Source organism: Otolemur garnettii, unplaced genomic scaffold, assembly GCF_000181295.1.
Source record: "Otolemur garnettii isolate 467f Iridium unplaced genomic scaffold, OtoGar3 scaffold00007, whole genome shotgun sequence".
Taxonomy (NCBI): domain Eukaryota; kingdom Metazoa; phylum Chordata; class Mammalia; order Primates; family Galagidae; genus Otolemur; species Otolemur garnettii.
The window spans coordinates 23462343-23474762 of record NW_003852402.1 but is presented as its reverse complement, the minus strand read 5'-3'; the positions used below and the strand labels follow the sequence as shown (position 1 = coordinate 23474762).

The window sequence follows — 12420 nt, the reverse complement described above, 5'->3', positions numbered from 1 at the left end:
TACTTAATGTGAATGGCTCCATAATACACAGATAGAAAGGAAATTCATTACTTCAATTTTTTGGTGGAATTGTTGAACCATACTCATCAAAACCTTTAATTTTATACCTCCCTCCAGTGGAACTTATGGGATAAGTGCTGAAAAATGCAGGTATAATTGTTTACCTCTGCATTGGAAAAAACTGAAATGTAGATTGTTATTTTTATATTATGATACATTCATATGATAAAATATTAAAGTTCTTAAAAATTATGATATAGTTCATTATGTCTGTGAGTGGCAAATTTGTTTATAAAATAGTATATACTGCATAATTCTAGTGTTAATATATGCATTTGTATGTGTTCCTATGTGTATAAAACTACATAGAAGGAATTGTTGCTAGTAATTGTGTTTAGTTTGAAGGATTATGGGTAGATTTTTAAAGTTTCTTCTTTATATTTTCTTACATTTTTCTTGTATTTTAAAAATTCTAGATATGTGTCTATGGACACATTGATATCAGAATATTTTTGGAAAATTGTCTGCTAATTACTTTATTTTTCTTATGCTTATTTAGATTTATTCAGACATTGAATGTTAGCAAAAGAATCAACTGTTGCATTTTGTCTGCCTTACTCTTTCAGGTAACTATGTTTTTCTAAAGCATACATTCAGTCAGTGAAAAAAAGTACAGTAGTTTGTCATATTCATAAAACTCACAGGTAGGAGGAAAACAGCATGAGCCTTGACTAAGTATCACAAGCCTGTCTGTCTTTGGCTGGCTGACCCCTTTTACCTGTAATATTCAGCAGAGTTAGTTTCCTCCTGTAGACTACAGCAGAGGGAGTTTCACAGGTAGAGAAACTGAGTCTGCGTTCCCTCGTAAGATCACGATGCTGGTAAGGAATGTGAAGCCAGTCTGTCGGACTCTGAACAGTTGCCTCAGGTTACCTCAGCTCTAAATTAAGTTTTGCTTGGTTACAGCATATAAAATATATCTTATAATGAAGGTGAAAAGTAAGTTGAAGACTACAGAAGAGGTGTATTTACAGTTCTCATGGTTTTGGTTTGACTTCACTCAAGAAGAAAGGAGCTTTTATCTGAGATACAAGACATTTTGAGATGCGGAGAGGTAGCCAGGGGCCTTTGCAGTCTACTCAAGGTTCTCCTCACTTTGAAGGATAGACACCCTTATTCTGTGCATCAGAGGAGTCTGATAGCTTATGAAATCTAAATAGTTGAGTTCCTGGGGAAGGGATTCTCTTTATGTAAGGCCAGACTTTTCAATTTCTTTATGTTCCTACGCCTCTTGCTTATGCTTCAAAGGAAGAACTGGAAGCGGCAATCTGACTCTGCATTGCATTTCACTTTCTGATTCTCCTTGTTCTTAAAGATAATGCTATTTATATTTTATTAAAAATATGATTTAAAAATTGTATTTAACTTTTTGCACAGTGTGCACACAATTTCTTAAGTGATACCACACCTGAAAAAAAAATTAGCTGGTGGGATATATTTAAAAAGCCTGTAAATTATTTTTATGATTTTAAATCAAATTTGTGAAATTGAAAATTTCAACAACTGAATAATATTTTAAAGTAGGATGCTTCATAATTATAATAAGCAATATGACTGAAGCTCCTGATATATATATTAAAATAAGTTTATACTGCATTTGTCAATAGGAAATATTAATTACTAAGATAACAAAGGAAGTACTCCTGAATGTATCATAAAATTTAGTTTTGTCTATTCATCTTGTCTCCACAATATCTATCTAGTATAATGTTAATCATATAAATTACCCAAGAATTATTGATCAACTTACATGAATCATGTTTTCAGTTAATGCAGTTACAGGTTTGGACTTAACCTCTGTCAGATTTAGACTTCTAAAATAAGCTGTTATTTCCTTATTTAAAGCTGGGTATAGTGGAAAGAGCATAGATTTTTTGAGTTAAGTAGATGTTATAAGTTTGGACTTAACCTCTGTCAGATTTAGACTTCTAAAATAAGTTGTCATTTCCTCTACTTATAACTGGGTATAGTGGAAAGAACATAGATTTTTGAGTTAAGTAGATACAACTTTGAATCTTCTTTTGTCATCATTAGCTGTGTGACCTCAGGTAAGTTAATTGTTTAAGCCTCAATTATATCCAATGTGAGATAGTAATCCTTTCTCGTAAGGACGAGTTAAATGAACATTAAATGAGATAATGTTTATGAAGAATTTACTAGCAGTGCTCAACATAAAAATGGCCCTCAACAAATGATAATTTAATGTAATGACAATTTCTTTGAAAATAGTAAGTATCCAACTACTGTGGAATTTAAAAAGCCCCTCTTGAGTGATAAAAGCACTTGGAACCTATAATGATGATAATATAAATGATAAGTACCGTTTATTTCAGAGCATAGTGTGCTAGGCATGCACTGAGCACTTTGGAAAGTAATATACATTTCATCATTGAAAATGAAACACATACCTCTTTATTTCAACTTGTTTTCCTTTTCAGGGTTTGCTTAGAACTACGCTTCCCCACCCCAAAGCTGAACATTGCTATGCTCAATATGAAATCACCCAGCTTCTCCCAGGCATACACCTCTTTTCAGATAGATTCAGGGCTGACATTTGCTCCGTGGTTGCCAGTCTGTATTACATTATACGTGAACTGCATTATGTTAAACAAAATCTAATGGTAAGTAATTTGTAAAATCAACAAGTCTTAATCACTGTGATATTTTGCCCCACTTCATGCTTCTCAAATATTGCTAATGTTCTTTTGGTCAGTTCTTTTTAAGTTTTAAACTCTATATATTTAAGGTTCTTATCTAGAATTCAAAATAAAATTTATTGATTATATTTGTTTACACTTTTGATACAAAGCAATGTCTGTTCAATTTGTTCTTTTTTTCCTGTTTCACACACACATATATATACTATATACACAAACATGAATATATATTTAAGACAGTTGGTGAAATTGATCAGATGTGTCACACTGGTCTTAAACATGGGAATCTAGTCTACTTGTAACTCACTGCATTAAGTTGTTCAGTTTTGTGTCAGTACCAAACCGTGAGAGTATTTCTTTATTGAGATAAGTTTATCTTTGTGTCACTTGTTTTTTCTCTGACAAGGGTGCATCTCAGACAATAACAGGTTGTATTAGGTAAAAAGGCAGACATCTCTTATTGTCCAGTGATATCCATGAGTCAAAACACAACTTTTCTTGCCTTAATCACAGTATGTCACAGATTTGAAGTTTGTTGCATTTTAAAAACAAATCAGTATCTTGTAACTGTTGGTCATTTTTTATCTTCCTCCTTTATCTTATTTTGTTTATTTTCTTCCTTTCTGCTCTTCCCCCCTCCCTTTTTTAATTTAATATCTTTTTCTGCTGTTTGCTTCTTAATATCTATTCTTTCTCCATTTCTGCTTATTTTTCCTTCCCTCATAATTTTCATACCTTTCTTTTATTTCCCATATTTTTAAAATTCTCTTGGCATATTTGTTCTTCTAAATTCAACTCTCTTTTTATTGAAAATAATTGTTGCCCCCCGATATTAACTGTTAAACTATAAAACCATGTATTAAAGTGAAGAAGTTGAGAAATGCTTTTAATACTTGGCAGATTTGGCAAGAAATTGTTTATTAATAAAAATAACTGTTAAAGAGATTCATTCTGGATTGAGAAAATGGTTCTATCCTCTGGGTAATCTTTAGCTGCCTAGTCAGATTCATATATAATACATATCACTGCGTTGGAAAAGAAATGAAAACTTTTCTTCTCTAAAGCTTAAGAAATTGATGTTTTTCTGAATAATTGAGTAATTGGCAGCAATAAAACGGCGTGTTTCTATTTCTTACTAAAGAAAAGAAAACGATCTCAAAGGTAATCACCAACTCTTAATGTTTTGTGCTGCATTAATTGTAGAAAAAAGTACTGTGTCATGTTTGCAGGGCGTAATTGTAGAAAATGTACTATATTATGTTTGAAATCACTTAAAACTAGTTTTAATCCTTTTAGAAAGCAGTTGATATTAGTAGCTGCCAGTTGACTGACAACTAGGGGTTCCCCAGCTGAACTTGGAAGAAGTAAACAGTTTCCATTCTGTATTACATTAACCTTCTCCAGAAGAATCCCAGTGGCTAAGGAGACTTGTGTGGAATATAAAATTTGCTATGGGACCTAGAGCGATGGAACCATGGGAAATAGATTGCTGAATGGGGATCCCAACACTCCCTCTCCCTCTGGCAGGGTAGGATACAGCTGCCAGAACTAAGCTTCAGATTTGAGTTGAGGTCAGGAGCTGTTCCAATGTCTGGACAAAACTGTCCCCTCAGCACCTTTCTCTGGATGGATAGTGGCTAGGTTAGTTGAAATATTGATGTCTATAAGCCTTCATATATATTCAGGAGACCTCAAGAGTAATTGAGCTTTGGAGTTAATTCTAGAAAAGTAAAAATATTACATGGAGACTAAGCTCGTGTTTTAATCAGTAGAATATGTGCTAAGGCGAAGGCAAGGACTTAATTAGGTTCTGTTCTCATTTAACAGAACCTAACACACAATAGCTTTTCATAGGTATTTTTATGCTGACAATAAAATCCTAAATGAAGACAAATGGCCGCTGACATTCAAATGAATAAGGAGGAGCTAGTTAGGGGACATGGGTTGAGTTCCTTTGCTTTGAGTCAGGGGTGTCCAACGTTTTTATTCCCTCTGCTGCATATTGGAGAAACAAAAGCTGTATTGGGCCACACATTAAATACACAAACACTGGCTCGGCGCCCATAGCACAGTGGTTATAGCACCAGGCACATACACCATGGGTGATGGGTTCAAACCCTATCCAAACAACAATGAGATGCTAAACAATGATGAGAACTACAACCAAAAAATAGCCGGGTGTGGCGGGCACCTGTCGTCCCAGCTACTTGGGAGGCTGAAATAAGAGAATTGCTTAAGCCCACAAGTTGGAGGTTGCTGTGAGCTGTGATGCTACAGCACTCTACTCAGGGTGACATAGTGAGACTCTGTCTCTAAATAAATAAATAAATATACAAATACTAAGGAAAACTGATGAGCTAAACAGGTCCAGGTACTTTTTGTGATATTAGACACCATGGATAAGCAAAAAAAGTCCTTACAAAATCAGTATGCAGCCTGTGGGTACAGGTTGGGCACCCCTTCTTTAAAGTTTGCATTTATTTGATAGTTCATTTGCTAAAATTTTTCCATAGGCTACAGTGATTTATACATTTATGTTGAGTTGATTTTTTTTCCAGGAAGATAATTGATTGGATTTTAACTTTTCATGCTTAAGGGGATGTGAAACCTAGGTTTGGGGTGCCGAATGGCATCTACTTGGAACTGTAAGTCTCTGGTAGCATTCGAAAGTTCTGATAAAATTATTAAGCAGATACCAGGCAGATCATTTCACTTATATCAAACAGTATAGTCTCCTAGTCTGAAAAATCAATTAGTATTTTATATAACATTTTCTACATTTAATATTTGACTAAATTTGATTATTAGGTTATTAACTTGATAAAATTCATTATTAGGTTATTAACTTGGTAAAATATATTTTAAAATGAATAGTATTTTTCTCCTGATAGGTGCTGCCTCTCCTTGCCTTATACCAATATTTTGTTTCTGGAATTTGCCAAGACCTAGTCAGAAATCTAGAAGCGAGAATCCTCAAGGTATGTGCAAGCTTTTACGACAGTTGATAGTCTTGAACTATTAAGGATATTGTCACACAGTAATTTGAGTCTAATACTCATAATAATAAGCTGATACTAATGTGGTGGTACACTGCTATAAAAATAACTTACTCATCGTTATTATAAACAGAAAGAGCCAGTTACTATGCTTGGGCCACAGTAAAGTGAGGAACAGCTATACCTGGAAACAAGGCTTACCCAGCACCAGTCAGCCTGGAAACCACCACTTCCGAGAGACTGGTTTCCTGGTGGAGGCCAAGTGAGCCAGTTTTCTAAAGTTCTGTGAATTTATATCTAAGGACCTTTATGGACATGATGGTATACAAGTAATTTTTAATGCACAGGCAGTTGAATTAACAAGACCAGATAGACACTAAGTTACAATAAGTCCTGTAATTCAGAAGTCAGTGGAGATTTTGTCTATTATTCACGTGCAGTTGGCTGGCACACCATGTAGAGTGGTGACCTCAAGCCCCTCATTCACTCTGCTCACTTTCCTGGTCACCCATGTTGCATGGTTCTCACTTTTGTTGAATTTTCTTGTACATGGATCATCTCAAGATCTAGAAGATGTGTCCCCTGTTCTATACCTCCTCAACCCCACTATCAAATTCAGCCCTGTTCTATGTTCTACAAACACACACACATGCATTTACTGACACGCAAATGCATACCACATGTGTTTACCCAAGGCCTTTCTTTCTGTAGTGGACCTCACTGGAAACTGGGAAGACAGGAAAGTTTAAGTTGAGGCAAAGCAAACAGTTGAGAATATTGGCATCTGGAGCTTAAAATATTTCTTGGCCTCTCATCCAATGGCACAGTCAGCTATGTGCTGGTAAATGCTTTACAGTTGGTTCCCAGCACCCCTCACTCCAATCCAGATTTGTGGCATTTGCAATTTCTATCCATGGTGAAAATATTACCATTATGGTTGACTTCAGGCTACCAATTAGATGTCACTAAAGATGGACCTGGGACAAGATGAATACAGTCACCTCCTGCAATTGGGAGTGAGTAGATTGTAGCCCACCACTACCTTAATCCTCTCTTCCCCTGTTTTAGAAATACTTTTTGCCTTTCTTCCCCAAATTCCTCCCATTTTCCAATAAGAGAAAATTAGACTTCCCTTTGAATTGTTCTTCCCATCCAGACCCTACCCTTGGGCCCATGTTTTTAGACCCAAATAGTCCATTACATTCTATTTCTAAATGAAGAAAATCCTAAGAGGAGTTTTGGTGCTGGCTATTAATATATTTTAACCTGGGAATAAATAGTTTGTTACTGACCCTGAAAATTTGTGGATCACCCTCTCTGAGTTACTGAACTCTCTTATGCATTCGTTTCCTTCTGAATTCCAATAACACTTTCTAAAAAACTGCATGTAATATTCTCTCCCTCCCTCTCTCCCTCTAGTACTCTCTTCAATATTTCAAAATTCTTGAGGCCAGGACCTGTATCTTATTCATCTTTTAATTCCCTATAGTGTCTGAAGAATAAATTCACATACTTGATATTCAGCAATTAATTATTGAATTAAATTTAAAATCTTCAGACATTTACCAAGAGCTACTGTCCATGCTCTCATTAGTGTTTAGTGGAAGCTCACCACAAAAATGCTTAGTAGATATTTATTGATTTCACTCTAAAACAGCATTTATTGAGTACCTCCTATTTAAAAACACCATGGTAGTAACTTGAATCAAAGAAATGAAACTTGCTTATAATAAAAATGAAAACTGGGGCAAGAGAGACAGAACATACACCTAAGACAATATGCACCTGCTGTTTAATTATTAATATTTCCATATGAGCGTAATGACCACTAAGTCTCTAGGCATTTTAAGAAGGAAAAATGGCTTTCAATCTTTAGGTTTCACCAAATTGGTAAGATTTAGACTTGAAAGAGTTACTATTCCCCAGGACAGGGGGAGAAATAGGAAGGAGACATTCTTGGGAAATAGAAGTTTGAAAGGTACAAAAGCGAGAAAGTAGTGATTTGTTCAGGCAGCAGGTGGTTCAGTGATGCTGGAGTCGAGGTTTTGAGTGGGAGGCTGCAGAAGATAACAGGAGAATGCCAAAGGGCCATGACTTGGGGAATACCAAGGACCCTGTATTGGACCAAGGACTCTTCAATTCCAAACTGTGAAGAGATGTAATGGGGAGGTTGAGCCATGGGAGAAGTGAAATGAGGAGATTATGGAGTCAGAATTGGGAAACAGATGCATCCTGGGCTATTATTAAGAGTGCTAATAGAAGCCTAGAACATTAATAACTTGTCAGGAGATTTAGAGGGGCACTTAAAGACATAATCCAGAACAACATTTTTGGTTAGTTAACTTATTTTCTATTGTATTGTAAGCACATGGTAACTGTTTTTGTCCTAAAGTGCTACAAAAGCCAGAGAATAACTAAGGACTCTTTCATGAGCCTTAAGTTGGTGGGTGGATTAGTTACATAATTATTTTGGGGGGTGAGGAAACAGAGTTTTGCTCTGTGGCCAGGGCTAGAGTACAGCGCCATCACTGTAGCTCTCTGCAACCTCAAATTCCTAGGCTCAAGGGATCCTCCTGCCTCAGCCTCCAGAGTAGCTAGGATACAGACATTCACCATCAGACCTGGCTAATTTTTTCTAATTTTAGCAGAGATAGGGGTCTCACTCTTGCTCAGGCTGGTCTTGAACTCCAGACCTTCAGCGATTTTCCCACCTCAGCTTTCCAGAGAGCTAGGTCATAGGCATGAGCCACCATGCCCAGCCTAGTTATAGAATTTTGATTAGGAGAATAGAATGATTAGATCTTCTAGACACTAACAGTGTTGGGGCAGAATAAGAGAACTGGGATCTTACTGGCATAGCAGGATTGAAAACCCAGACCAGAGTTCTGACAGAAGTGGTGAAAAGGGCAACTGATGGATTGTACAAAGGAAGAAATAGCAGCAGTGTGAACTGAGTTTGCTGACTCTTCTGAAATAAACAGGGGTCACTAAGTGGGAAGACAGAAGTGTCAGTCAGGAAACAACAGACAGTGATGCTTTTTGACAAATCAGATAACAAGAGATCACGCCGTTAAGTTTCCATAGGGTCCCTGTGTCTTTCTGGGAGAGCTTTACGACCTCCTTGTGATCAGCATGCCTGGCTCAACTTTATTTTCTTTCTTTATTTTTTTTGAGACAGAGTCTCAAGCTGTTGTCCTGGATAGAGTGCTGTGGCGTCATAGCTCACAGCACCCTCCAACTCTTGGGCTTGAGAGATTCTCTTGCCTCGGTTTTTCTATTTTTGATAGAGACAGGGTTTTACTCTTACTCAGGCTGGTCTCAAACTCCTGAACTCAGGCAATCCACCTTCCTTAGCTTCCCAGAGTGCTAAGATTATAGGTGTGAGCCACTGCACCTGACCTTGACTCAACTTTAGAACTGCCAGCTTCTCGGAAGATTTATTTTTCTCAAGACGTTGAATGTCCCTAAGAAGGGTGCAGATGGTTTTGTGTCTGTGTGAGTAAAGAGTTGATTTATGGGCAGTTCTTCTTACCATCTGGCTTGATTGTGTTCACAGTGTTGGCTACTTTTGAAAATATATGCCTTTATTTAAAATTATTGTTTTCTCGAACAGTCAGATTGGTATGATGCAACAAGGCCACAGATAGTCTGTGTATAGCAATTTTATAGGCAAGACCCAAAGAGACTAACCATACTCAGGTATGGGGAAGTGTTTCCTCTTAGGTGTAATGAGAAAAATGGAAAATCTAGATTTCCAAGAGAGTTCATATGTCTCTTTACGTGCTTACTTTGATGTTATATGGCACTAGGGAGTTTGGGGCCCAAGGTGCCTTAGCCAAGAACCAAAGTATGCAGCTCAACATACAAGTATATGTGTATAATACATACATACATACATATATTATATATATAATTTTCTCTATTAAAAATTTTCTCATTTGTTCCTTATTTTCATGTAATTTGCATATCCAATTTTTCTTACTTACTATTTATTTCTTTCAAATTTACACAATCTTGAGATTCCTAAGATAATAATGAAAGGAAAACAGAAAGTAAAATGGTAGATATACAGAGGATAAGTTGATTTTTCTTTTTTTATGTTTTACATATCTTTATTTTAATCCAATTTTGTATTTTATTCCTTGATTCCACATTTTCTCTCCTCTGTTCTTTACAAAATCACTAGATGCTTCCAAAGCATAAGTTAGGTTAAAGCTCTCTAAGAACCTCATGTCACTCAGAGAATAAAATGCAAAGTCCTTACTCTGGTTTGTAAACTCCACTTGACACCCTCCCTGGCTACCCTTCCCACCCACCTCTGCACTCTCCTCCCTTCCCCTCTGAGTTCCTGGCCCACACACGAACTTTGTTACTGAGGTTTCTTCAGCAGATTTTTACTTGTCCCTTAATGTCATTCCCAAATCACCTCTGTAAGGTCTTCTCCACTGAGAATTCTTTCCTGAGCACAATCTTGAAAACAGCTTCTGTTAGTATTCTCCTCATGCAACATGAGGGATGTATTAAAGGGTTGCGGCATTAGGAAGGTTGAGAACCAGTGCTAAGCCTTTTCATGTTACTTCTATCTTCACATATCACTAAATATACATCCCAATGGAATGTAACCCCCAAGAAGGCTTGGTGCATGGGACATGCTCAGTAAGTATGTAGAATGAATGAATGGAAACAAGAATTTTCTTTTCTTGCTTCAATTTCCTAATTGATGCTCCTTCTGGATTCCATTCTAAATAAAGCACATGAGATACATAGTGATTAATTGATTAATATTCTTAAATGTATGTCTTTAAAATTGACGGTGTCCACTAGTAATGGATAAGACATCTGATTGTTGTCTCTGTGTGGGTACGTTGTGAAGTAGTCTCCTGGTTTGATTTTCCTCAGAGTATTAGAAAACTCCAGGAGTGTTTTATTTTCCTTATAAGCCATAGTTCACAATGTGAACAAAATAATGATTTTTTAAAACTTTCTACAGCTATCTTATTTTTATATGTTCGCCTCTGATGAAGTGAGCGACATCTGATAAATGCCCGTTGTTATGAGCAGCCGCCTGCTGCTGTTGTCAGCTCCACGGCCCATTGCCCATGTAAATGAGCGTGTTCACAGACACTCGCACCTTCCTCCACTCGCGTCTAGTAAACATTAGTTCCTAGCGCATTACCAACATTTAGCAGAAATTCCAGATCTCAGGAATTTGATGATTTTTCTCTAACCTTTTGTTATAAGTCAAACAAACTATTTAGTAAGAAATCTTATCTTTCCTTTTTTTTACAGATAGAAGTCCTTATAGATTTGGGATTTTTTTCTGATGCTTTTAATGAGATAATCCATATTATTTATGGAAGAAACATGCCTTGCTCAATACCCGCTGGCTGTAAACCTATTGGAAAAATGAAGGTAACCTGCAATTTAATTCAAAGACATTTCTTTATCTTCAAAGGTTTGTTCCTAAAATGTAGGGATGTACTCCCACAGAAGAATATTTATAAGTCTTCAATACTCCAGACTTCTTTGGTAAGCCTGGTTACAACTAGCATCAGGTTTTCATGAGGCATCATTTATCTGGAATGGAAGAGTCTTGGGGATGAGAGCAGACGTGGCTTGGGAATAGATTTTTGCAGTTGAATTCTGGCTCATGAATGCTGCTGTAGTTACCATGGCAGTCTCATTAGACACATTTATCAGCCTCTACCTCGCAGATTGTGGGGTCTAATCTTATCATTTCTGGTTAATGTTCTTCATCAAATAGTCTTTCCTCGTATCTTAGTTGGATCTTTTTGATTTTTATACTTCATACCAAAGAATTAAGAATATGCTGTTCAAATTTCTTCTGATTTCTGTGAAAATATTCCTCTATTTTGTCTCATTGTTTTTGATTTTAATGGGGATAGTTTTATCTGGCTTGCTTAATTTGTATTTTGTAAATTGGATAATTGAAGCATCCTTGAAAATGAATACCAGAGTTGACTTTAAAGCACAAATTAAATCAGAGTGAACTGTCATTTTCCTCTGCTTTGGTTTTCACGGTGATCTAGGGATCATTGGGTGATCTTGCTTCAGGCAGATGCTTGGACCCTTACAGGCCAGCAGTAAAGGAATTAGAAGGAGACAGGGACTCACTTTGCCTGGGGCAGATGGTGTGAGAGGAATGAGTCGGACAGATGCAACACAGTGCTCCCTGGGTTCAAATTTGGAGGACTTTAGCAACACAGTGCTGACTGGGTTCAGATTTGGAGGACTTAGTTGAACCTGGGGAATGGGCTATAAGTCTTGAAAATCACTTGCCTAAGTGGCCATTATATTCACATATAATATGTCCATTACTTCGGCATACTTCCCCAAAATATACATGCTTATTACGTCATATGACTGTTACAGCTTTATTATTTATTGCAATAGGGTAAGTGAGGCCTTCCACAGAACATCCTAAGAGGAACATTTATTATGCAATAGGATCTATGTTTATTTGCATGTGTGCACACTCCATCTATGTTTGTATCTGTGGTATGTGTATAGTCATGGGGATAAAACACGGAGTTAACACATCAGTGGAATTATTGCTTTCCTGGAGCTTATAGTCCAGTGAGAGAGTCCAGGAGAGATAAGAAGGAAAGAGAAACCAGTTGAGTAGAGTGAGAAACAAGGCAGAGTTTGTTTCAATGGCCAACATTTTCACAAAAACAAACAAAAAG

The 12420-nt window shown here is 36.6% G+C and overlaps 1 protein-coding gene across 1 annotated transcript in view; it reads left to right on the top strand.

The window, feature by feature from the left end:
- The window catches only part of CFAP54 (cilia and flagella associated protein 54), a 301384-nt gene that overhangs the window by 172781 nt on the left and 116183 nt on the right, over window positions 1-12420 (top strand). Inside the window, exons 43-46 of the mRNA XM_012814149.2 lie at window positions 560-626; window positions 2499-2681; window positions 5609-5695; window positions 11003-11125. Coding sequence (XP_012669603.2) covers window positions 560-626; window positions 2499-2681; window positions 5609-5695; window positions 11003-11125 — 460 coding nt within the window. The remainder of the gene's footprint in view (window positions 1-559; window positions 627-2498; window positions 2682-5608; window positions 5696-11002; window positions 11126-12420) is intronic.